The sequence below is a fragment of the Raphanus sativus genome, chromosome 9 (assembly GCF_000801105.2).
Source record: "Raphanus sativus cultivar WK10039 chromosome 9, ASM80110v3, whole genome shotgun sequence".
NCBI classification, from domain to species: Eukaryota; Viridiplantae; Streptophyta; class Magnoliopsida; order Brassicales; family Brassicaceae; genus Raphanus; species Raphanus sativus.
In genome coordinates this window covers 7,965,825-7,989,746 of record NC_079519.1, presented here as the reverse complement: position 1 = coordinate 7,989,746, position 23,922 = coordinate 7,965,825, and the positions used below count along the sequence as shown (strand labels likewise).

The following is a 23,922-nucleotide window of genomic DNA, read 5'->3' as shown; positions in this document are numbered from 1 at the left end:
ATACCTAAATATATATATTAATTAATTTTGTTTAATATATATTTAAAAACATACAAAATATATAAAATACTTTTAAATTGTCCAAAATATATATAAATAGTCAAAATTAAATATCTAAATAACTAAAGTATACTCAAAACACCAAAACTATTTTTAAAATATATTGATTCTCTATTCAAATGTTCAAACCAAACAAATTTATATGTTAAGTTTAGGTGTTTTTAGATATGCTATTCAATTTTTATGTTATATGTTTTTTTATAGATTTTAAGACATTTAAAGTATATAATAAATTTAAAAAGATTTAAAATAAATTAAATTGGTTATCCGAACTTGAACCGAACCTGTAAAGATCCGAATCGAACCAAAGTTTAGAAATACCCAAATAGGATTGAAATTTTTGATCCTGAAAACCTGAAACCCGAATAGATATGAAGTGAGCACCCAACCCTTATTAAAATAAATAATAATAATGTTATAATATCCATTGTGTGGATGAACCATAACCAAGTACTTAACCAAGTACTAGACAAGTCCAACAAGTACAAGAGGAAGTGCAAGGAGGTTTACATCCGGTCTACATCGGTTCATCTACAAACCGGTCCGAGATTAGAAGACTCAGTCAACCTCGTTATCATCACCTTGATCAAGTCTTCATGTATGACATCAATGTAGTCAAGAGTATTAATGTGTAGATTTACTTCCTTGTAAAGCATTTGTAAACCCTTGTACAAACCACTATATAATGTGGTGTTGGCTAATGAGAAATACACACAACATTCCTCACAATTCACTCTCCACATTTCACACAGATTACAACACGTTATCAGTACGAATGTGCTCTCCACCTGAGAAGTCTCTCTCCACCTGAGCTCTCTTTTCCGGCCATCTTTTCCGGCCAGAAAATCCTAAATCCAGGTGAAACTTTAAACCGCCGTATCTCTCAAACCCTGTGGAGCCAGACGACGATCCACCTATCAATCTGAAGCCCAAGACGAGAAGAATCCGTTGCCGAAGACGGCTTGTCGATCCGATCTCTGACGCGTCGTCAATCACATAAACTATCCGCGCCGCCGACTCATAGTTTTTCCGGCCAGCTCCTACACCTCTCTCTCAACTAGCTCATCCGTGGATCAGCTCTCTCTCATGGTGGTCCATTCAGATTCTTGTGGTGTAAAATGGTAAACTAATCTATCCATAAAATCTAAAAACACCATATATTTGAAAAGAAATCTAAGGATCTATATGAATCCATAATATTAATCTTGTTTCTATGATCCATTGATCCATAAGAAACTTGATTATGAATTATTTTGAATCCATAAAAGTTATAATTCTTTAAAGGTTCTAAGTATCTCAAAAACAGATTAAAATACCTAAAGATCTATATGAATCTTGTTTATAAAAACTTATGAACCATAAACTATTTGAGATAGCTTAAACCTATGGATGCTTTGGCCAATTTACCAGATGTGATAAACATGAATGTATAATCTGGCCAAAACAAAAATCCATGAATCTTTTCTGTGCCACTTTCGGCCAGATCTCCCACATTCAGTCAACACATCTATAAAATCGAAATTAAAATCATTCATTGCATATCCTTGACCAATAATTTTTATTTTGTATCTGTCATGAGTTTTAAAACTTTTCTAAATGAAAAATCAGATTTTATAAACTGAAAATCGATTTTATAAATGCTTGCTTGATTTTATTAATTGCATATCTTTGACTGAAAATGTTTATAAAAGTTTTATAACATATAGTCTTGTTTTTAAAAATTGATATGTCATAAGATAGAATAAATATGCATGAAATCATTTGATCATATAGGTTGATAGCTAAATAATTGAACCAACCTTGAATAGATTTCATACTGAATATTGATCACATAAGTTGATAGTTAATCTTGATCTTTTCTATGCTTGAAATTGATGATTATATTATATAGTAATCTTGTTGCATACTTGATAGCATCAGTTTAGTAAAATTTTGAATCATATTGAATCATCTTGAACCAACTTTGAATGCAATTGTCATATTGTTTAAAATCTGACCATACATAATTGTCATATTGCTAAGACTGAATTTATGTTTGCATTTCATTGACAATCCTGATAATAGTTCATATAAATTAAAATGGTTCTTATTGCTTGCATCTAAATGATTCACACTGCTTGCATATAATTAGACCAAATTGGTTTTCATTTAAACTTAGCATGTTTGCTTTGATTGAAATTATAATCCTGTTTTAAACCGATCAAACATGGATTAGTAAATTGTTAGATCATTCATATATCATGAACTGATCATTTCCATGCATCTTCTTGTCATATAGTTTTATTAAGAATTAAGCATGCTTGCTTTTATTAAAATATAAACCTTCCTTGAAACCAATTGATTGAAAATATAATTGAATTTGGTTTAGACATTTGCTGAAAATTATAAATTTTCTTGTCTTGGTTTACCCGGTAAAGGGGGGAAGGAATCGGTTATTATTTTATGATCTTTGAAAACCAAATATTCCTCTTGCATTTAGAATCACATTTATATTATTTTGGTCCAATGCTTAGGACAGAACATACATCCGATTAGTTCTTGATCCATGCATTTATCTTTCGACCATTGTGATCCTGCTTGATCCTATTTTGATTATTGATCCTTATTCAAATCCTAAAGGGCCCTAATACCCTATATATATATATAATCAATCCAAATATGAATTATAATTAAAAGGATCACTAGATGCAGTGATCAATTGATCATTGTCATACTAGAAATGCTTAAAGCAAATATATTATATGATTTGGGGGAAGCCTTATTAAATTATTATTAAATTATATAAATTAAATCATATAAACTATGGCTTGATGCTTGAAAGCAATGTTAATATTCAGATGTTGAAAATCATCTTGAAATCTAAATCTTGGTAATTGAATCTAAATTTCTCACTTTTGAGATAGATACAAGGCGATTTTCTTAATCATAAGTCATCACCTTACTGAAAGTCTCAATGATCAATATCTCACTATTGAGAATCCTCTGGACCTTTGGATAAAAATTGAAATACATATATGATCACCATTGTACGGTGCTATTACCAAAGACCCTATATGATTTGAGGGACCTAAAGACCCAAGACTATAAGTCTGTGGATGAGTATAATTCGGCTCTATTCATGATAGTCTCAAAGTTGAAACTGTGTGGAGAGACTATCACATATGCTGACATGTTAGAGAAGAAATTCTCTACATTCCACAAGCAATGTTTTGCTTCAGCAATAATACCGAGAAAATGGTTCCTCAACATATGTAAATTTAATCTCTTGTTTGTTGCTTGCTAAGCAAAACAATGAGTTACTCATGAGGAATAGTGAGATGAGGCCTCCTGGATTTTAAGGCATTACCTAAGGCATATACGGCCACAGAGCCATATGAAAGAGTCAAACCATGACCATGTGAAAGGCCATGGAAGATGGCAAGAGTGTGCGTGGATATCACCCACAGTCACTCCATAGTCGAGGCCGAGGCCAAGGTTATCAACGTAGCCGTGGGTATAAGTCCGATTTTAATACCCATGCCACGACCAAATCTGCTTGCCATCAGTGTGGGATGAATAATCATTGGGGCAACCGATGTAGAACTCCCAAACACTTTATTGAACTCTACCAGGAGAGCATAAAGGGATAAAATCCTATGACCCATCGGGTCCATCTAGATGGTGTGAATAATTTCGACCATGAGAATGATGATCAGCTTGAATACGAGACTTCATATTGCCTTAATAAAGGCCAATTAGATTTCAACATCATTTTACTTTGTCTTTGTTCTCTATAGTAGACCAAGCCACATTACATTAAGAGACAAAAGATATTTTTCAAGGTCATGGCTAGTCTAACCTCATGATGCCTAAAGGCACACATTTAAAATCTCTGATGCATTACATTCCCCATAAATCAAAGTGGAATTTATCAAAGTTTCAAAGACATTCATATGATTGTTCTATATATATTGAAACTATGGGCAAAGAAAAGAAAGAATTCTTTATGATTTATGAAAATGCCCAAGGCCAAAGGAAAGTCCTAGAGACCATACTTACTATATCTATAGGCCTGCTTTGAGCCAAGATAAATATGATTGTGGGTTAATTCCCCAAATCACTTTCCAAAGAGTTCAGAGAAGCCTTTATAAGTATGGCACGACATGCTCGGCCATCTAGGCTCTATTATGATGCATAAAATACTCTTGAACTCAACTGGACATTCCTTGAAAGAAAAGAAAAGATGTCCGACCAAGGAATTGCCTAAAAGGCATTATATTCACCCTGTAAGACCCATTGAATTAAGAAGAAAATATGGTTTCCAACAATGGGCAAAAAGAATAAGAGTACCTAAAATCGCCTACATGGTCGAGACTACATTCCCTATTGATCTAATGATCAATATGATAATAGGCAAATAGCCAGGGCAATCATAATCATGTTTGATTGACCCACGAAATTATCACTTAGATGGCATTACCATACATAGCCATCTGAATTATGATGCAAAGATTTAAAAGGGCACAAAAGCTATCCCATAAGATCTCACGTTTGTGCAATATATATCTATGCACAAGGGAATTTATTGTCCCAAGCACCACGAATTAGAGTATGTTCATGAGGGGGAGTGAGGACAAATCCCATGATACATGACCATACTAAAATCCGTGAAACATGGTCCACAACCATATTACATATTGGTTGAATTTATGATATTATGACCATTACCTATAAGGTTCAAAATCTAAAAGTCCATATGCTTGGGGACATCATGAGTTATAAAAGATTAACTTACATCAGACTCTAGATATTATATCAGGCCATATAAGTGATAATAAATATTCCCACCTCAGACTAATACGGGTCATGAGTCCAGACATATATCATATTAAAATATTATGAATTAAGATATTATGAATAAATCCACCACAAATATATGTGCCATCTAAGATCATATTATCTTAGAATCTCATAAGGAGGATTGGGAATATATGTTGGATATATATTATGAATATACTTTCTCCATAAGTTTAAAAGAAACCTTGAGCCAAAATGGGTGATTTAATCATAGGCCAAAGAACAAGGATTACATAAAGTTTATGAATCCTAATATCCAACATTTGAAAGGAGAGAAGTAGTAAGCTGGTAAAGAATGGTATCAACCATCATTGTCTTGGCAAAGATCCTCGGACTAGAAAAGATTTATAGACGTCCATATGCTACAATGATAGCAAAATAAAATGCCAGACACATTGACCCGAGAAAGAATGACTATGTCATCCCAGCTTAGCACCACACGGTTTTGATGTCTTAAAGACACAACCAAGTTGCTACTGAGTCTATGACATGCCTCAAGCGTGGTAGACCGAATATATGTTCTAAAAGGAACCTCAGAAATTAAATAAAGGTGCAAAAGAAACCGAGGTCAAAGACTTTCCAGACAAGGCCGAAATGGCTATGCCGTCAGCTATCAACTATGGGGGTTCGGGACGCCGGGCCTCATGGTACTGAAGGCATTGATAATGATGAGATCTCAATGAATTATTTGATGTCTGGAAGGAAACCATATATATATAAATGTGTCGACACATACATTAATAGAAAAAGCGCGAATATGTAGCACATGAATAATGAATCGAGGATCATGAACCCACGCAAGAGTACTCATAATAATGAATAAAGAAAGAAACGTGGGGTTTCTAAAAGTGACAGAAAAGGCGTATTGAATTGGCCATGAATATGTAAACGCCATATGATGCCCAGTGAATAAATAAATCCTGAAAGAAGGATAAATCGTGAGACAGACCAAGGGAGGTCTATATAATCCAAAGTGGTGGATAATACTATATATGTCGCTACATATAATGTCTGGAAGAAATTCAAAAGATGTAATATGTTATATATATGACTCACTGGATGATGATAATATTATTGGTACCTAAAAGGTTTACCAAAATATACTGAGCTCAGAATCATAAGATGAGAAAAGAAGTTCTCATGAACAACATTTTCCTAAAGCTGTCCATAGACTGAATTAAATTGCTACATGTAAGCAAATGAAAAGGTTCTATAAGAACAATTCAAATCAGTCCATAGAGGAATTTTTAAATTCCTTGTGATATACTAACCAGCCTAAGATAGGTTAAATGGTTATTCATCAAACCTTAGAAAGGTTATAGACCATCACCACAAATTAGCCAAATTTGGTAATACTTATGGTTGGTCAAAATTCTCAGCATGAACCAACTAAGCTGTGGTATGAATGAATAAGCTATCATAAAAATAAGCTATAAGATCAAAGTTCATCTTTGAACAAAAAGGTGTAGGACCGCATTATGCGTCCATATGCGACCCAACGGGTCTGACCATATTAGAAGATTTGGTCCATGATAAAGCTGTAGATCATGGATGTCATTAGACATAAATTTGAGGATCAATTAGATCAATTCTATGTCATGACCGTGTCCGGCCTAGATCAGTCCAATCGTCCATATATATATGTGTACGAATTGCCGGCACACTAAGATTGCCAATGTCTCAGATCAATCATAAAACATCTATGGACATATGTAAATAAGGATCATGATCTAACCGACATGACCTATGTTTAAAGTTGTCTATGGCAAATAATATTATACTCATAAAGCTAAGACATGTCCATAAGTCCTAAAGAGCTAAGTAGCTCATACTTGATATAATGATGATCCATATTATATAAAGGATCTAAAGTACTAGCCGACCAATATTATGGAAAGGCATATAAGAGTGATTTGGTCAAGGACCATAATCAAACGACCAGAGTATAAAATAGTACAATTTATCTAAAGTACTAAAGTGGTTGATATCAAAGTGGTACATTTTCTAAAGTACCATCAGGATTCTAAGAGACATGATATGTCCGAACAATACAAGATTGTTCAAGTAAGAATCCATGAACATCTATTCAGCAAGTGATGTTCAAATCAGGGGGAGTAGTATGTGTTGTACTCTTTTTCCTTAACTATGGTTTTATCCCAATGGGTTTTCCTAGTAAGGTTTTAATGAGGCAACATTAAGCATATTATGAATTCATATAGTTATGGCATCCAAGGGGGAGTGTTATAATATCCATTGTGTGGATGGACCATAACCAAGTACTTAACCAAGTACTAGACAAGTCCAACAAGTACAAGAGGAAGTGCAAAGAGGTTTACATCCGGTCTACATCGGTTCATCTACAAACCGGTCCGAGATTAGAAGACTCAGTCAACCTCGTTATCATCACCTTGACCAAGTCTTCATGTATGACATCAATGTAGTCAAGAGTATTAATGTGTAGATTTACTTCCTTGTAAAGCATTTGTAAACCCTTGTACAAACCACTATATAATGTGGTGTTGGCTAATGAAAAATACACACAACATTCCTCACAATTCACTATCCACATTTCACACAGATTACAACAAATAATAATCATTCTGTAATTTTTATTGCAATTATTTTACGCATAGTTACAATATACATATTATATATGATATAATAGTGAAATATATAATATTTTTTTGAAAATCACACGGGCGTAACCTGGGGAAAACTCTAGTACCTATAATCTTTTAATCAGAAAGACTCTACTCTAATACAAGGGAAAAAAATAAATGAGTAGAGATTTATACTCCTGGAAAGATTTATGGATAATAAAATGGCCACAACATCTAAAGCATGTTAAAGGGGCAGAAGCAAAGAGAACAACACACCAAAAGACTCGTCCAGACGAATTGAAAATCCGACAAGCGGAATCAAAATCGATCATAAGATCTAAAATATTTAATAAAAACAACTAAATATCAGCCCCCTGAAAGATTAAGAATTTGTTAAGAGAGAGATGATGAAATAAATGTCTCTCTCTAAGAGACACGAGAGATAAAACTCTAATGCACACGATAATATGGTGATGTAATAAAAAAAGAATTTTTTTCAAAAGTTAGTGAGAATTATTCTTTTGTAATTATGTTTTACCAACAAAATTAAGGAAATCCACGTGTTAGGAGGACTAGTGATGGTGAAGTTCTCTTCTACTTTCATGTACAGTAAGTAGATTTTAGGATTGGTCAAAATATAACATCATGCATATTTTTATTTAAAAGATGTGTTAGCTGGATAAAGAATTTGTAATCATTCTTCCATATGATCCATAAATTAATTTGTTAGATTTGTTTGAACAAGTATTAGCAGACATAAAAGTTGGGGTTACTCGAGATAATTTGCTAAGAATGGATTCATCAAACATTATTTTTATTGATAGTGATAAGACATCAAACACTTCCAAGATTACATCATACAATATGAAAATACTACTATATAAAAAAGTCAAGTCCAAAAAAAAAGTCAAGTCCAATGGGTAATGACCGGGATAAGCTCAAGCGGAACTATTTTAGGACATACAATTCCATATGATTCTTCAAGATCAACATCTTTTGCATCCATTCCTTCCGGGAGTTTCCAATCGAAACGGTAAAGAAGATTGATAAGAGTCAAGTGTACCAAAGCCATACCCATACCCATACCAGGGCACATCCTCCTTCCACTACCAAATGCCAACAACTCAAAGTTAAGACCTCTATAGTCGATCTCATTGTCCATAAACCTCTCAGGGATGAAAACTTCTGGATCTTTCCAAATGTTTGGACTCCTATGAACAGCCCAAACATTGACATGAATCCATGTTTTCTTTGGAATGTCGTAACCAGCAATCTTTATATCTTTTGAAGCCTCCCTTGGAACTAAGAGTGGCACAAGTGGATTTATCCTTAATGTTTCTTTAATCACCACTTTGAGATACTCCAGTTGCTTTATATCTTCATCTGTGATATGGTCTTTGTTTTTGATCACTTGTCTCACCTCGGCTTGCACTTTGTTCATAACTCTCGGGTTTGTAATCAGATGTGTCATCACCCATGTTGCAGTTTGGGCAGAAGTGTCTATTCCCGCAACAAGAATGTTCTGTAACAGCCAAAAAACAAAATTAGAAAATATATGGGGTTTGAATGTTAAAAAGTTTTTTTTTACTTACCAGAAGAATTCCTTTGGTGTGGTTTCGAGTAAGTTGAAACTCTCCAAGTCCAATCTCTCCCCTTTCCATTTTGAGAAGCAAGGCAATGATATCATCTTTAATACTATCATCATCTAAATGATGTTTTATAGCTTCATCGAAAAACTCATCCATTGCTTTAAAAACCTTCTCACATTTGCTATGTAACCCTGTGAGCCTATCAATTAGTCCACCAACAACGGGGAAGAAATCTGCTGCCGCAAAACTCCCAGTAACCTCCATGATCCCTTGAATGACTTGATCATAAGTATTCTCAAGTTTACTCCCTTCAAGAGTTATCCCAAATCCAAGCCTACAAATCACACTTGCTGACAATTTCATAAACTGGAGGTTGAAATTAACCTGTTTCTCCAACGAGGCAGACTGTTTGATGAAATCGACCAAGGAGGCAACTTCTTCTCTTCTGATATGTCCAAAAGACTTCACCCTTTTTGCGGTGTAGAGTTCCACAACTGTCCACTTTCTCAACTCCCTCCAATATTTGCTATAAGGAGAAAAGACGAGATCGTTGCGATTGTATGAAAGTCTTGCACCATAAGTCAAATAAGGTCGTGAACAACAATCAACGTCGAAAGTTTTCAAGACGTCTTTCACCGTCTCTGGAGTTGACGCCACAACGGTGGACACATTTCCAAACTTTAGGAACATTAGAGATCCATATTTTTCAGATAATTTGAACATGGAGCGATGAGGTTTTGATCCGAGTTGGTGCAAGTTTCCAATTATAGGAAGTCGCGGTGGTCCGGGTGGTAGGTTTTTCTTTGTCTTTCTCGTGTTATTTGCAACAAGTATAGATGCAAAGAAGACGATTGCAATAACGATACACCACTCATTCATTTTGCTTCCTACACACACAATAAGGGATATATTATTTTAGAGTCCATTAATAATAGGGTAGCAGAGCCGGCCCTATACTTATAAAGGCTACAAGCCAAAATTTAAAAAAAAGGCTGAAATAAATGAATGTATTCCAACGGAATTGAACCCAGCACCTCCATCAATAGTTGTTACTCTTAGAACCACTAGGCTAAAGAGACATTTTATAAATTTGTGGCCGAAAAAATAATTATTTTGTGTCGGCCGGAAGCCCATGCTTCCTTTGCTTGTGGCCAGGGCCCGCACTGTAGGGTAGTTCTCTAAATATACTGTATTTGATAAGTTTTAAGAGAAACTAGATTCTGATCTGCCCTTTAAAGGGCGGGTATATTTTTTGTTTTAATTTAATTCTCATATTTATGTTTTCTTTGTGATTATATTCGTATTTTTCTTTGTAATCATATTTGTGTATAAATCTTAATCAAAATATATTTTATTAAATAATAGCAATTTAAAAATTGATCTGGTATATTACCTGTCGAACCCACCAACCCGCAGGTTTCAATTTTTTTTGTCAAAAATATGACCCGCACAACCCGCAAACAAATAGTTTGTACCGGCATCCGCTTCATTTAATTTTGCGGTTTACCGCAGGTTATAAATTTTTTAAATTTAATTATTATAAAAATATAATTATAATAAAAATTCTATATTTTTAAAATTTAAAATTGTTTTTTTAAGTTAACATATTTTTAAAAAGTGTTTACTTTTTTTTTTTTTTTTTTTTTTAAATATTTTTTGGATTGGCGGATACCCGCAATCCAAAATTTACCACCCCACCCCGAATAAAATACTCATAACCCGTATCTGCAAATCGATTTTTTCAAATTTTTGAACAAAATTTATGATCCACCCAGTAAAAAGAAAGATATATTATTTGTTTTATAGTTTTTAAGAAATATAATTTTTATAAAATCAAAGCTGTAACCAATTATATCTCTGAATATCTAATTTTCTCTAGGATATATTTAATTGTTCTTTCACATCTCTAAACCTATAAATATAGCTGCAAAAAATATACAAAATTTGAAATTGAGATTAGTATAATAAGGGGTTCGATATAAATAGGCCTTTAAAATAGGAGTTTAAATTCCATAATAAAGAGTTCGATATACAAAAAAAATATGACATTCCTAAAAAAATATGAATGTATCATTGTGGAACTTCTTTGTTGTTGTTCCAGTTATATCTCGCATATAAACAGTTATATATAGGTTGTTGCAGTTATATTTATAGGTTCCATGTATTTTTAAAATTTGACTCAAGTATTATCAATTGGTCATAATATAATTAATCAAGAATATTTGTATCCAAAAAACTTGACTCGGAATCAACCCGAAAATCAAAGTCTTATACTCTATTAGACATTGTCTATATACTCGAACGGTTTTTAAAGTATTATATCCAAAAACCAATATCAAATACAACCCGCATCGAAAACCGAACAAAATTATTGAAAATGTTAAAATTTGAATAAATTAATGTCTAGTTGAATAAGTCTCAGTTTCTTGGATTGAGATATAAGTTATGTTGGTGTAGTGTGATAATGGTTTTTTGAAAAAATATATCAAAGTTTATTATAGTTAGATACTATATTGTGATAATCAGTAAAAATAATATACGTTTTCTTTTATATGTTTTCTTTTGTAATATTAGGGTTGAAAATAAAAAGTGAAACTACTATAAGTGTTTTATTTTGTATTTCTTAACAAATATAAAGTGTATAATTTAATATTACATTTTATACTTCTTAACTGAGATTATGAGGAATAATTAATATATCATTATAGACAGATATGTCAATGATATAACTCTAAGGATACTCTTAACTTAGGAAGCGTACAAAAAAATCATGCAGTTAATGAGTTGGATGCAGTTATAAAAATATTGATGGATGCAGTTATTGACATATCACTACAAATAAAAATATGTTCTATTTAATCAGTTCAATGCAGTTATAAAATATGGATCGATGCAGTTATTAACATATCACAACAAATAAAAATATAATGGGCAGTTATTTTATCGATTAGTAATGGGATTAGTAATAGGTAGTTATAGAATTTATAGGAAGTGTATTAAAAGGGAGTTATAAAATTTAAAAAGTGGATACAACTTTTATCAATTGGACATGTTGAAGAATTAATAGAATAGATATGCGGGTAGAATGTTAAGGGATACTAGATCTTGATCCGTGCGACCGTACGGGTATTAATTTTCAATTTTAGTTTTTATTTATACTAAATAGTATATTTGTAATATTTGATCGTTTTATATTGACTAAGCTAGAGGTGGGTATTTGGGTATCCACCCGAATTCGGTTAAAATCTATTCGGGTTTGAGATTTTTAAGTTTAAAAATTCTAACTCTATTCGGGTATTTATAAACTTTGGTTTCGGTTTGATTCGGATCTTTGCGGGTTTGATAACCCGTCAATTTTTTTAAAAAAATTTCAACATTTATCTATCTTTAAATATCCATAAATCTAAAAAAATAACATGTAAATTTGAGTAATGTAAGCTAAAGTATCTAAATTATAAATTAAAAATAGGTTTAACTTGAATATTTGAATGAAGAATAAATATATATTTTAAGTATTTTTTGGTGTTTTGATTATTGTTTATCTACTTTAGATGTTTACTTTTGATTATTTTTTATATTTCAAATATTTTAAACAACTTAAAATATCTTATATCCTGGATATTAACTCGAAAAATAGCTAATATATTGAAGTATATAAATATGATTTAAATACATTCGAATATCCGAAATATTTAGTTCGGATAAGGTTTAGTTATGGTTCTCTAGATATCAAAATGGTAAATCCGTTTGGATATTATCTAGTTTTGGTTCAAACTTTGTAATGTTTTTTTCGTTCAGATTTGTTAAATGAAGAGTTGATATTATAATTTCTATGAATTGTTTGTCTAATAAAAATGTATTTTTTAATTTGACGTTAATTTAATTGAGAAGTTAATGAAGTGTATTAATTCAAATTTAATTTTAGAAACTACGTTAATGTAAGTGGAAAAGACAAAACATTAAAATAGGAAGTATTATTTAAGTGTGTATTTAATTCAAATTTAATTATGGAAAACACATTATTCTAAGTGGAAAAAACAAAACATTAAAATATGAAGTATTATTTAATGTTAGTGGCATGTAAGTGTAAATAACACTGAAAATTAAAGGATATTCTATATGTATACTTCTCTTTTAATAATATAGATTAATACTTATATTTATATTTCAAATATTTTAAACAACTTAAAATATCTTATATCCTGGAGATTAACTCGAAAAATAGCTAATATATTGAAGTATATAAATATGATTTAAATACATTCGAATATCCGAAATATTTAGTTCGGATAAGGTTTGGTTATGGTTCTCTAGATATCAAAATGGTAAATCCGTTTGGATATTATCTAGTTTTGGTTCAAACTTTGTAATATTTTTTTCGTTCAGATTTGTTAAATGAAGAGTTGATATTATAATTTCTATGAATTGTTTGTCTAATAAAAATGTATTTTTTAATTTGACGTTAATTTAATTGAGAAGTTAATGAAGTGTATTAATTCAAATTTAATTTTAGAAACTACGTTAATGTAAGTGGAAAAGACAAAACATTAAAATAGGAAGTATTATTTAAGTGTGTATTTAATTCAAATTTAATTATGGAAAACACATTATTCTAAGTGGAAAAAACAAAACATTAAAATATGAAGTATTATTTAATGTTAGTGACATGTAAGTGTAAATAACACTGAAAATTAAAGGATATTCTATATGTATACTTCTCTTTTAATAATATAGATTAATACTCCCCCCCCCTCCCAAAAAAATGTAAGGTGGATGACTACCAAAGCCACAAGAACACTTATAAAGTTCTTTACACGACCAAGGTATTAGCATGCAAAGAAAGATGCAACATTGGAATAAATCAAGAAAACATATGGACACAAAATTACTCAACTAGATAGAGAATATGAGTTTCTTATTAAATAAAAACAGCTACATAAACAGAGAGACAGAAGTGGGAAGACTACCTTCAAACTATATGCAGAAGTCAGAAGTCAGGATAGTTAAAAGCATAACTATCATCTATCTATTTAAAACAGAAAAATTGCATTGGATCTAACCTTTATTTTGTATTTTTTATTTAAATACACATTTTTGTTTTATAATTAAAACTACATTAAATTAAATTGTTGGATCTCCGGATTAACCGGTGTAATCACATGTTTGGGTTGAATTTAAAATTACTGATTTAAATGTAAAAATATTTTAAATACATAAATTCTTTCAAATTAACAAAATATGTATTAATTTATTAGTGAAAATATTCATCGTAAGATATTCCGCGCTTGTAAAACGCAGATCAAGATTTAGTATTTTTTTATAAAACAAACAAATAAGATGGAAAAGGTGCAAAATTGTTTTAGATATTTCTTAAGATAAATTGGATATCAAAATAATTGATTTTAAGAAAAAATAAAATTCACACTATTAAAATGATAATCCAAACTTGTATATTACTAACATAAACATACCTTTAGTAGTTTAGTTGTTCAAAAAAAACATACCTTTAAACTGTAGTCACACGGTTTCTCTGATAATACATTTGGTATGAGAAGAAAAATTTACACTGTCAAAACTAAGAATTAAGGTCATATGTTACTAGAAAAAATTATATTCTAAAATGTGTCACACATACTTTATGCCAATAAACAAAAAAAAAAGAAGAAGTCTTTGAATGTTAGAGTGAACGTGAGAGGAAAAGAAGAGAATAGATCTCGGATGATTGTCTTAACAATGTGGCTTATGGATAATAACTGACGCTGGCTTCCAGCCGCCCATTAATATACACAGATTTTTGAGGATACAAAACTGAACTCGTGATTTTTTTTTTTTGTAACAGTGAACTCGTGATATTGCTTTTATGTATTGGGTGTCAAGTGAGCCACCTCAATAACAAATTTACAAGTAGGTCCGTCTATGTGCATGTGTTATGTAAGGAAATCATTTTAAACATATGAGACTGTAAGATATCGTTGTCTTTTTTTCTTCAAAAAAAAAAAAGATATCGTTGTCTTTATTGTTTAGAATTTAGATAGGATATTGGTCCAGAGAACAAACCACAAAAATCTATACTACCAAAAAGAAGCACTTAAAAGTACAGTTACAAAAAAATCATAATTACACTATTTATTATCTATTTTATTAAAACTGAAATACAAAAAAATATTTTTTAAAAGTAATTTCTTACCATCTTTCCATTTTAATTGGTTCTAACTATTTCCTTTATTGTTTTCTAAATAATTTAACATTATTTATTACAAAAGTATCGAAAAATTTAAATATTTTGCAGTATTTTATTATATATCTTACATTCTTTTTCTCACTCTTTTTAACTACTTCATTAATTATGTTAATTATAATATTTTAACAACATTTATTTACATATTAACCATAATACTGTAATTTAACATGTTTGACTAAAATTGTTCTAATTGTAACAAGAATTCAAAACGGTTAACACAATTTTCTTTTATTTTTATATAATTAATTAGACATAGACATTTCAGTATACGTTCAGGTACAAGTTGTTTTTTTTGGTATCGTGTTTTTGTGTTTTTAAATTAGGCTTATTTAGCTATCATAAATTTTTGGTGAATTTCGAGTTGGGTCCTCTCAAATCCGAATGAATTCAGTTTTGATGTATTGAAACCTAAAAATATCTAAAACTAATGTATCTAAACATGTTCAGATATTTATAAAACCACTCCCGTTCAGATATTTTGAATCCAAACTAAAAATAACCTAAAAATAACCCAATGAACAAAAATAAACTACGCAGACCAAATTTGGGCACCAAATGCATATATAACAGTTTTGCATCAAAAGGCTAACGTGAGGGATGGCAACAAAAACAAGACGAAGAACTCTTCCGTGAAAACTAAAAAAGTGTTTTATGTTTCGTGTTATTGTGAATTATACGAAGAAGATGAAAAAATTGTTTTATTTGTTTATTTTTAAATACCATCTATTTTGAAATATCATCTCATTAGATGGTATTTTTTTCTAGTGAAATTTGGACTATCAAACTAATTATCCAAATGAATAATTCTTGATAAATATTTTGATTGAAATCCTTGTATTCCAATAAGAGGAGATTTTAAAGAATTTCAATAAATGATTAATCCAATAAGTTTGGATTTGATAGAACTTATTTGATAGAACTTTCATAAATACTAGATACAATAAGGAGGAATTTGATCAAAAACCAAAATTCTGACAAATCCCTACTAATAAAAGGGATTTTTTTGGGCTTCATGGAGCGTCTACATCAGCGTTAAATTTTTTTCCAAAAGATGTCACATGTCACAATTATTACTTTTTTAAACAAGAATATAATATTAAAAATACTACATTAAAATATCCATAATGTATTATTACCATTTTATATTTAAAAGTTGAATAAATAAATTCGAAAATTAGAATAAAAATATATACAATATAAGAAATGATAGTATTACATTTTTTACATTTAGTTTACATTTTTATTATTTCCAAAAAAACTAAATATAATATTTCCCAAAAGATGCCACCTGACATTATTGAAAACAATAAAAAGTAAAATATGAAATATAAAGAAAATGAATAATAATTAAATATAAAATATAAGAAATATAAATATTACATAAACATCTATCGTAATATTAAAATTTGATATAAAAGAAATAAAATTAGAATAAGTACATATACAAGATAAAATAAAAAAATAAGTAAATTTTCAATATAAGAAATATAAAAACTACAACAAACATATATCTGAAAATATTTATTATAATAAATAATAATTAAATATGAAATATAAGAAATAGACATATTACATTAAACACCTATCATAATATTAAAATTTGATATAAAAGCAAAACAACTAGAATAAGTAAATATACAATAGAAGAAAAAGTAAAAATAAGTAAATATAGAATATAAAAAATTAAAAAACTACATTACACACCTATCTTAAAAATTTTACGGTTATTTTTATTATTTCCAAATATTTTTATAAGTAAATATACAACATAATAAAAATAAGCATACAATATAAAGCAAGAAAATTAGAATAAGTAAATATACAATATAAGAAAAATAAAAAAAAAGTAAATTATATAATTAAGAAATAGAAATATTACATTAAACATCTATCGTAAATAGAATATTACGATTTGTTATAAAATGCCAAACAATTAGAATAAGTAAATACACAACATAAGAGAAAAAATAATAATTAAATAAACAATATAAGAAATGGAAAAACTACATTAACATCTATCTGAAAATGTATAGTTGTACATTTTTATTATTTCCAAACATTTTTATAAGTATATAAACATTATAAGAAATCAAGCATACGATAAGAAATAGAAATACTATATTAAACATATATCATAATATTATCATTTGATATAAAAGAAAGAAAATTAGAATAAGTAAATATACAATATAAGAAAAAATATACAATAAGTAAATATACAATTAAAATTTTACATTAAACTTCTATCGTAAAGAGAAATATAAATATTACATAAAATATAGTAAAAGCATTTTCTATACAAAAAAATATGTTTAGATAAGTTCATATTTGTGTTACAAAAAAGTGTTACAAAAAATGATAAATATACATGCAAATAGTGAAGAATCAACTTACATGAAATATTTCTCATATGGCTTCATCATCATAGTTTCTTTATCTCTAGGCATAAGTGTTTTACACATTCTTTAAAAAAATGTAAATATGCAAAAAAAATATATTAATCATTCAATTTTGCAGTTATAGCGTTTGCAAAGGAAATATAGAGTACATACTGCATTTTGAAAATAAAAAAAAATATTGTTTCCAAACCAGTAAGATAAAGAGAATGGCGAGTGAAAATTATGGATTTTTTACCATGCACATGACTGTTTTTAGTCTTCTACTTTCAGCTCATCACACAAACTATGTGTTTTCTAGCACCATGTGCAGTAAGATATTTTTTAAGTCTAACTTATATTTAAAAGTAAATTTTATTAAATATTACAGATTTTACTATTTTCTTACTAATATTTTGTAGAGATGACGTGTGGCAAAATCATTTCGTAAATATAGTCTAGGGGATGAGCAAGAGTCATTCTTTCCTAAGAACAAAAAAAAAAGAAAACATAACGAGTTACAACTTTCTGGAATGATGGTAAGTATTATTGAACAATAACTAAGAAACCAAGTCCAGATCTATCATAAGCAAACACACCAACCATAATTAAACACACACAAGCAATGGTAAGACACAACCAAATCTTTCATCATAAACAATTGCAACACAAAGAGTGAGTGACACAACCATCTATCATAAACAAACTCACCATTCATAAACACAGCCGCGATTAATATTACAAGTTAAAAAGTATACCATATTGATCTTTAAGATGTACACAGAGCAATATATTGAAAGCAACAAATAGTGGCGTTGCCAAAACATAATGAAAAGGACCCCACTGCCATAAACCGGAACTTTAAAAGTTACAAAATAACATGATGCTAACAAAGAGCAAAAGTGATAATCACAAAACATTTCATAGATGAACCACACATCGAAATCTACCACGAAAAATCACGGCACGAAACTGCTACAAGGGTATAAATATAAAAATGCAAAAAACAAAGCCAAATGATTATAAAAACTTCTACTTTAGACATCGCGAAATACACAAGGATCCAATTTTTATAGTTGTACATCAACTGATTCATATAATTATCCTATCTTTAGTTATACAAAAGAGAAGTTAAGGCAGCAATTACGAAAAAGAAAGAAATGAACTAATCACCATGATTGAAAAAGAACATGAACAAGCTTGAGAGTGAGAAGAAGGGTGAAAGAGAAGAGAAAACTATGCGCTGAAACCGATTCTCTACACCAATATTTCCTTACCCTTAAGTCTCTAATTCAATCAGAGAAACCCTTTTTGACACATCTCACAATTCAAAATTTGACTGTATGAAATTGGTGATTTTTTTCGCGGAAAATTTCAAGAAGCAAACACATAAGAGAAGAGAAAAGGATCTGTTATAAAAAACAGTTTTTTCAAGTCAACGACAGAGGGTGACTTTTCATGATAAATGCAAATGATGGCAAACTTAGTTTATGATAATATTATTTTACTTTTTGCATGTGATTGTGTATAAAAGTGAAAAACAAATTCGAAAAACTAAATTAGATTTATATTAAGGATACAACTATTAGTTATATGTTTCTTTGTTAAAAATAATCGAAGTGACATAATGTTAGAAACTAAGTTAGAACAAACTTTAAAAACATGATTCTATTTTTGATTTGTAATTTGATTTGTAAAATAATAGACAAATTTGATGTGATAAAATATAAAATTAATTTACGGGCACGATTCGTTTCCGTCAACGTAGAAATGGGATTAGGATCCGGGTTATGTTTTTAGTTATTGACACTTGATTTGGTTAGGTTAATGTGGATAGGAGATTGAGATCCGGTTTATGTTTTTGATTTTTAATTGACATTTGATTTGGTTAATTTGAAAGCCAATTTTCAAAAACAAAAACAAAATGATAGGAAAAAAATATTTTTAGTCAAAAGAAAAAACATATATAATATCAAATGTTCTGATTATATAATATAAAGTTCCGTTGAAAAATATTTATTAGATCCCATAAAAAATTAGAAATAAAAGTTCAAATATATACAAAACTTTCAAAGGTTAAACTATCACAAAATTGTCTCGGGCGTAATCCGGGTTAACCCCTAGTCTTCTATTAACATAAAATACAGTTTGAGCAATGCCGCATCCAGCACACAAATTCGCGCGTCCTGGGGCTGCCACGTGTCACAATAAATGAAACGCGGCGTCTCAAGCTTTGTGTTACCGTGTGGGCTTGATTTCGATGTGTGCAGATGCTGTGTAAATGGGATTTTTGATTGCTAAGGCCCTGGAAGAGGGAGATGTCGTTGACCTAATGTTTGCTTCGTCTCTCTGGCTACGGCGGCGATACGACGAACGACTGTCGTCGGTTTCATGTAACGCTTCGCGAGTCAACTCGCATTAATACCGACGCCCACTAAGAGACTTTCAATGCGTTGTCCTTCTGGGAGATCCCTAATCTTCGTATATATATATATAGGTTAGTTTCCTTTGATTTCGATCGCGCTATCTCCATCTCTCTGATTCTTATCTCTTAAATTCTTGACTCTTCTACTCATCTCTCTCAATGGCCATCTCTAGGGTGTTTTTTTCGATTTGAAGTCCGGGAGGCGTCGTTCAGTTGTGGAGGCCAGGCTGCTGAGATACTGGGAGGCTAGGAATGTCAAGCCTGGGGCGAGCTTATGTGGTTGGATATGCTCATGATCAATGTTAATGTGAGTAAAATCTGAATTTTAGCACTTTTATATACTGAGAGTTTTGAGGTGTTTTACTCTGGCGTGTTGTGGGTATTTTCCGTTAGATTATCTTGGTCACTAGATTTGACTGTGTTTCTGTGGATCTGTAAATTTTATTTATCATTGATACTGATTTCGAGATAAGCAGTCATGAGTTTGAATTTTTTTTTGTCACCTTTATATTTAGCATTGAGATCGATTTCGAGTTAAGCAGTAATGATTTTGAATTTTTTTGATAAAGATAGACAAATATCAGATTCACCAAAAGTCATACCGAAATTTAGGGTTCATGTTTTCTTCAATATCTGCCACCAACAATGTTCTTCTTCTCTCTTATACCAACGATGGAGTTTTGAGTTACTGTGAGTCAAATCAACGTGAAAAATCTCTGTGTGAGTCTTCTGAGGTATATCACAGTTTGTGCATCTCCTAATCTCCCTTACCCGAAACATCTCCTAATTTAACTTTCGGAATTGATGGCTGGGCGATGTAAGCAGTGTATGGTGACCCGTCTTCCTCGCTTCTGGGAGGGTCGCAATGTCAAGAAAGGAGGGGATTTTATAGGGGTTGGCATTGTCTTTCTTGACGAGAAGGTACTGCCGAATAACCTTAAATTTGTTGTTACTTCCATATTCGCCTATTTCAATAACCCTAACTTCTACACTGTTTTTAAATTGGTAGTCACACTTAACTCAAGGAACGGTGTACGAGCTTTATTGATTTTCGGGGATCAAGGCGGACGTAGATCTCTGAATGTGGTTGCAATGGTTCTCATCAGCAACTACAAAATGACCATCCTCAACTGCACCCTCGGGTTCACTTAAAACTTCATTATATTCAGGTTCCTGGTCTCTATGTTTTGCTTCTATATATCCAGTTTTCCGTCTTTGGAAACCAAACACTACATTTACTGTTTGTCCCACTTAACACAAGCTTCTGACCGTGCAGCTCCATGTGCCTGTCAAGTTCTTTCTTTTGTTTACGAAGGTGCAGAGATGTATAAGAGACTACTAATCACCCTAGGGTGAAGTTCACAGATTTAGAATGTTGTCTGGTGCGTGCTCTGAAGAATTGTGTTGTATCAGCTGAAGTTTAGCTGCTTGGTGGAGCTTCTTTGGGTGTGATAAAGCTGTGAGATCTAGAAGATATAAAGAGTTAGTTGATAAATTTCATGCTCTCCTTTTAAAAAGTTGTTACTCCTTATTGTCAATTTGGACTATGGGTGTTTTTTTTGAACATATCTATCATTTACTTTAAATTAATGAGATCCACCATTTTGAATCTTGCTCTTGAAGTGCGTTGGTTCAAGCTTTTGCTGTAACTTGTAAGCTTGCAAACCACCATTGCAATTAAACTATAGAGGATATGAAATATGGCCAGGATGAGCAACAAAATGTTAAGTTGGTGCAATCCTTTCAAAGTTAAAAGTGGTTCATAAATCATCAATACAATAAGCTCATCAAAGGGAAAAGGGAGTAATTGTTAATTAACTGATTATTTATTATTTTTTTGTGACAAAAAATAGACAGATAACTGTAGACCAGTAAATGATTTAAAAAACCTGAAAGAGCAAGCCTTCCTTTTTTTATGTGAAAGTTTATTTGGACTATATGTGTACTGATTAGGCCCGTTTTGAACTGATCCAAATCCAACATTTTATCAATGGACTGGGCCTGTTTACTAGCCATACTGCATGATACTTGTTACCTGTAAATACAATTATTGGGCAATTCATCTATTAGAAGATTTCAAACGTCAAATATATTTTTTTAGGATTTTTAACACTAAAACCCCTCAACTAAGTTTATTTTAGATTAAAACCCCCAAACTAAGTATTTAACGAAATAACCCCCAAACTAATTTTATTTAATGAATTAAACCCTCTCAGGTCATAATTACCGGTACTACTGGTAAATCTTTAGTTTAGGGGTTTTTACAATAAGTGAAAATAGTTGGAGGGTTTTACCATAAAAATAAAAATTACAAAAATCCAAAATATAATAACATTACTAAAAGTTAGTAACTTTAATTTTAAAAATTAGCATTTTTAAAAAATTTATATAGATACTAGGTGTTTTCCTGCACCATGTGCAGTAAAATTGTTTTCAAAATTTAATTTATATTTAAAATAAGGTTTATTAAATATTATAGATTTTATTATTTTACCGATATTTAAATATGGATTTTATTTATTTAAATATTAAATTACGATAAAATGATTTTTTATTTAAAATATATTATATAATTATAAAAAATTTGAACTAACAATATTTATAGGATCTGTAGATATATAAGAATCTAATGATTTTACGATTAGAAATAATTTTTTAAAAACTTGTAGCAATTTTTAAAGATTTAGTAATACAAATTTTATAATTATAGAAAATAAAATAAAATAAAATTTCGAAATTTTAATGTTATATATGAATATATTTATTTATAGATGGTGTATGTGATATTACCATATTTAAAGAAGTTTACCGGAAATAAATATCAATATTAAATGTAAGGTATGAGTTATTACCATATTCTAAAAAGTTTATCAAAAATATAAATCAACATTAAATGAAATCATCCATGTCATATTTTTCGGAAACCATGTCATCAATTTTAGTAGCCATGTCATATTATTTTTTGTGAAACTGATTGTAGAGAGGACATGTGGCAAAATCACTTCTCAAATATAGTCTAGGGGATATAAGTCTAATTTTTTTTTTGAAAAAATCAACATTATATATGTATAAATTAAAAATGTAAAAACCCAAAAAATATAAAAGAAATATCTAAAGCTTTATCTGTATTAAAATTATCTAAAAATTAAAAAAATGTAAAAGACAAGTAAATATAATAAAAATTGTATCTTATCTAGTAACTTTAATTTTCAAAATTAGCATTTTAAAAAATTTCTAAAAACATATGAGTCTGATTTTTTTTAAAATAAACATTATATATGTATAAATAAAAAATGTATAACTAAAGTTATACATATATAATGTTGTTTAAAAAAAATCAGACTCATATATTTATAGAAATTATTAAGAATGCTAATGTGAAAATTAAAGTTACTAGATAATATATAATTTTTGGTATATTTTATTGTCTTTTACATTTTTAATTTTTTAGATAATTTTTATTACAGGTAAAGCTTTAGATAATTTTTTGTCTATTTTTGGGGTTTTACATTTTTAATTTATACATATATAGTGTTGATTTTTTTTAAAAAAAACAGACTCACATATCTATATAAATTAAAAATGCTAATTTTGAAAATTAAGTTACTAATTTTGAAAATTAAAGTTACTAATTTTTAGATAGTGTTATTATATTTTGGATTTTTTATTTTTATTTTATTTTAATGATAAAACTCCCCAACTATGTTTAATTAGTGTAAAAACCCATAAACTAAAGATTTACCAGTAGTACCGGTAATTATGACCTGAGAGGGTTTAATTCACTAAATAATATTAG

The 23,922-nt window shown here is 29.9% G+C and overlaps 1 protein-coding gene and 1 long non-coding RNA gene across 5 annotated transcripts; one reads left to right on the top strand and one right to left on the bottom strand.

Moving 5' to 3' along the window:
• Window positions 1-8,293: 8,293 nt before the first annotated feature.
• Window positions 8,294-14,823, bottom strand: LOC108827424 (cytochrome P450 71B11-like). 2 transcript variants are annotated; one of them, XM_056994407.1, is made up of 3 exons: window positions 14,590-14,823; window positions 9,089-9,972; window positions 8,294-9,018 (listed from the first exon to the last, which is right to left on the bottom strand). In XM_056994407.1, the coding sequence occupies exons 2-3, from the start codon at window positions 9,962-9,964 to the stop codon at window positions 8,404-8,406; spliced, it is 1,491 nt and encodes a 496-aa protein (XP_056850387.1). In that variant the 5' UTR covers window positions 9,965-9,972; window positions 14,590-14,823; the 3' UTR covers window positions 8,294-8,403. The 2 variants fall into 2 exon arrangements, with proteins under 2 accessions (XP_056850387.1, XP_018456317.2); XM_018600815.2 differs by lacking the exon at window positions 14,590-14,823 and having other exon boundaries at window positions 9,089-10,077.
• A 5,069-nt stretch (window positions 14,824-19,892) lies between these two features.
• Window positions 19,893-21,737, top strand: LOC108824293 (uncharacterized). Of its 3 annotated transcripts, none has more exons than XR_001945195.2 (6): window positions 19,893-20,198; window positions 20,300-20,433; window positions 20,739-20,860; window positions 20,952-21,047; window positions 21,136-21,295; window positions 21,403-21,737. It is a non-coding gene; the product is annotated as an uncharacterized LOC108824293 (long non-coding RNA). The 3 variants fall into 3 exon arrangements; XR_008938265.1 differs by having other exon boundaries at window positions 19,894-20,198; window positions 20,696-20,860; XR_001945194.2 differs by having other exon boundaries at window positions 19,895-20,198; window positions 20,700-20,860.
• The last annotated feature ends 2,185 nt before the right edge of the window (window positions 21,738-23,922 follow it).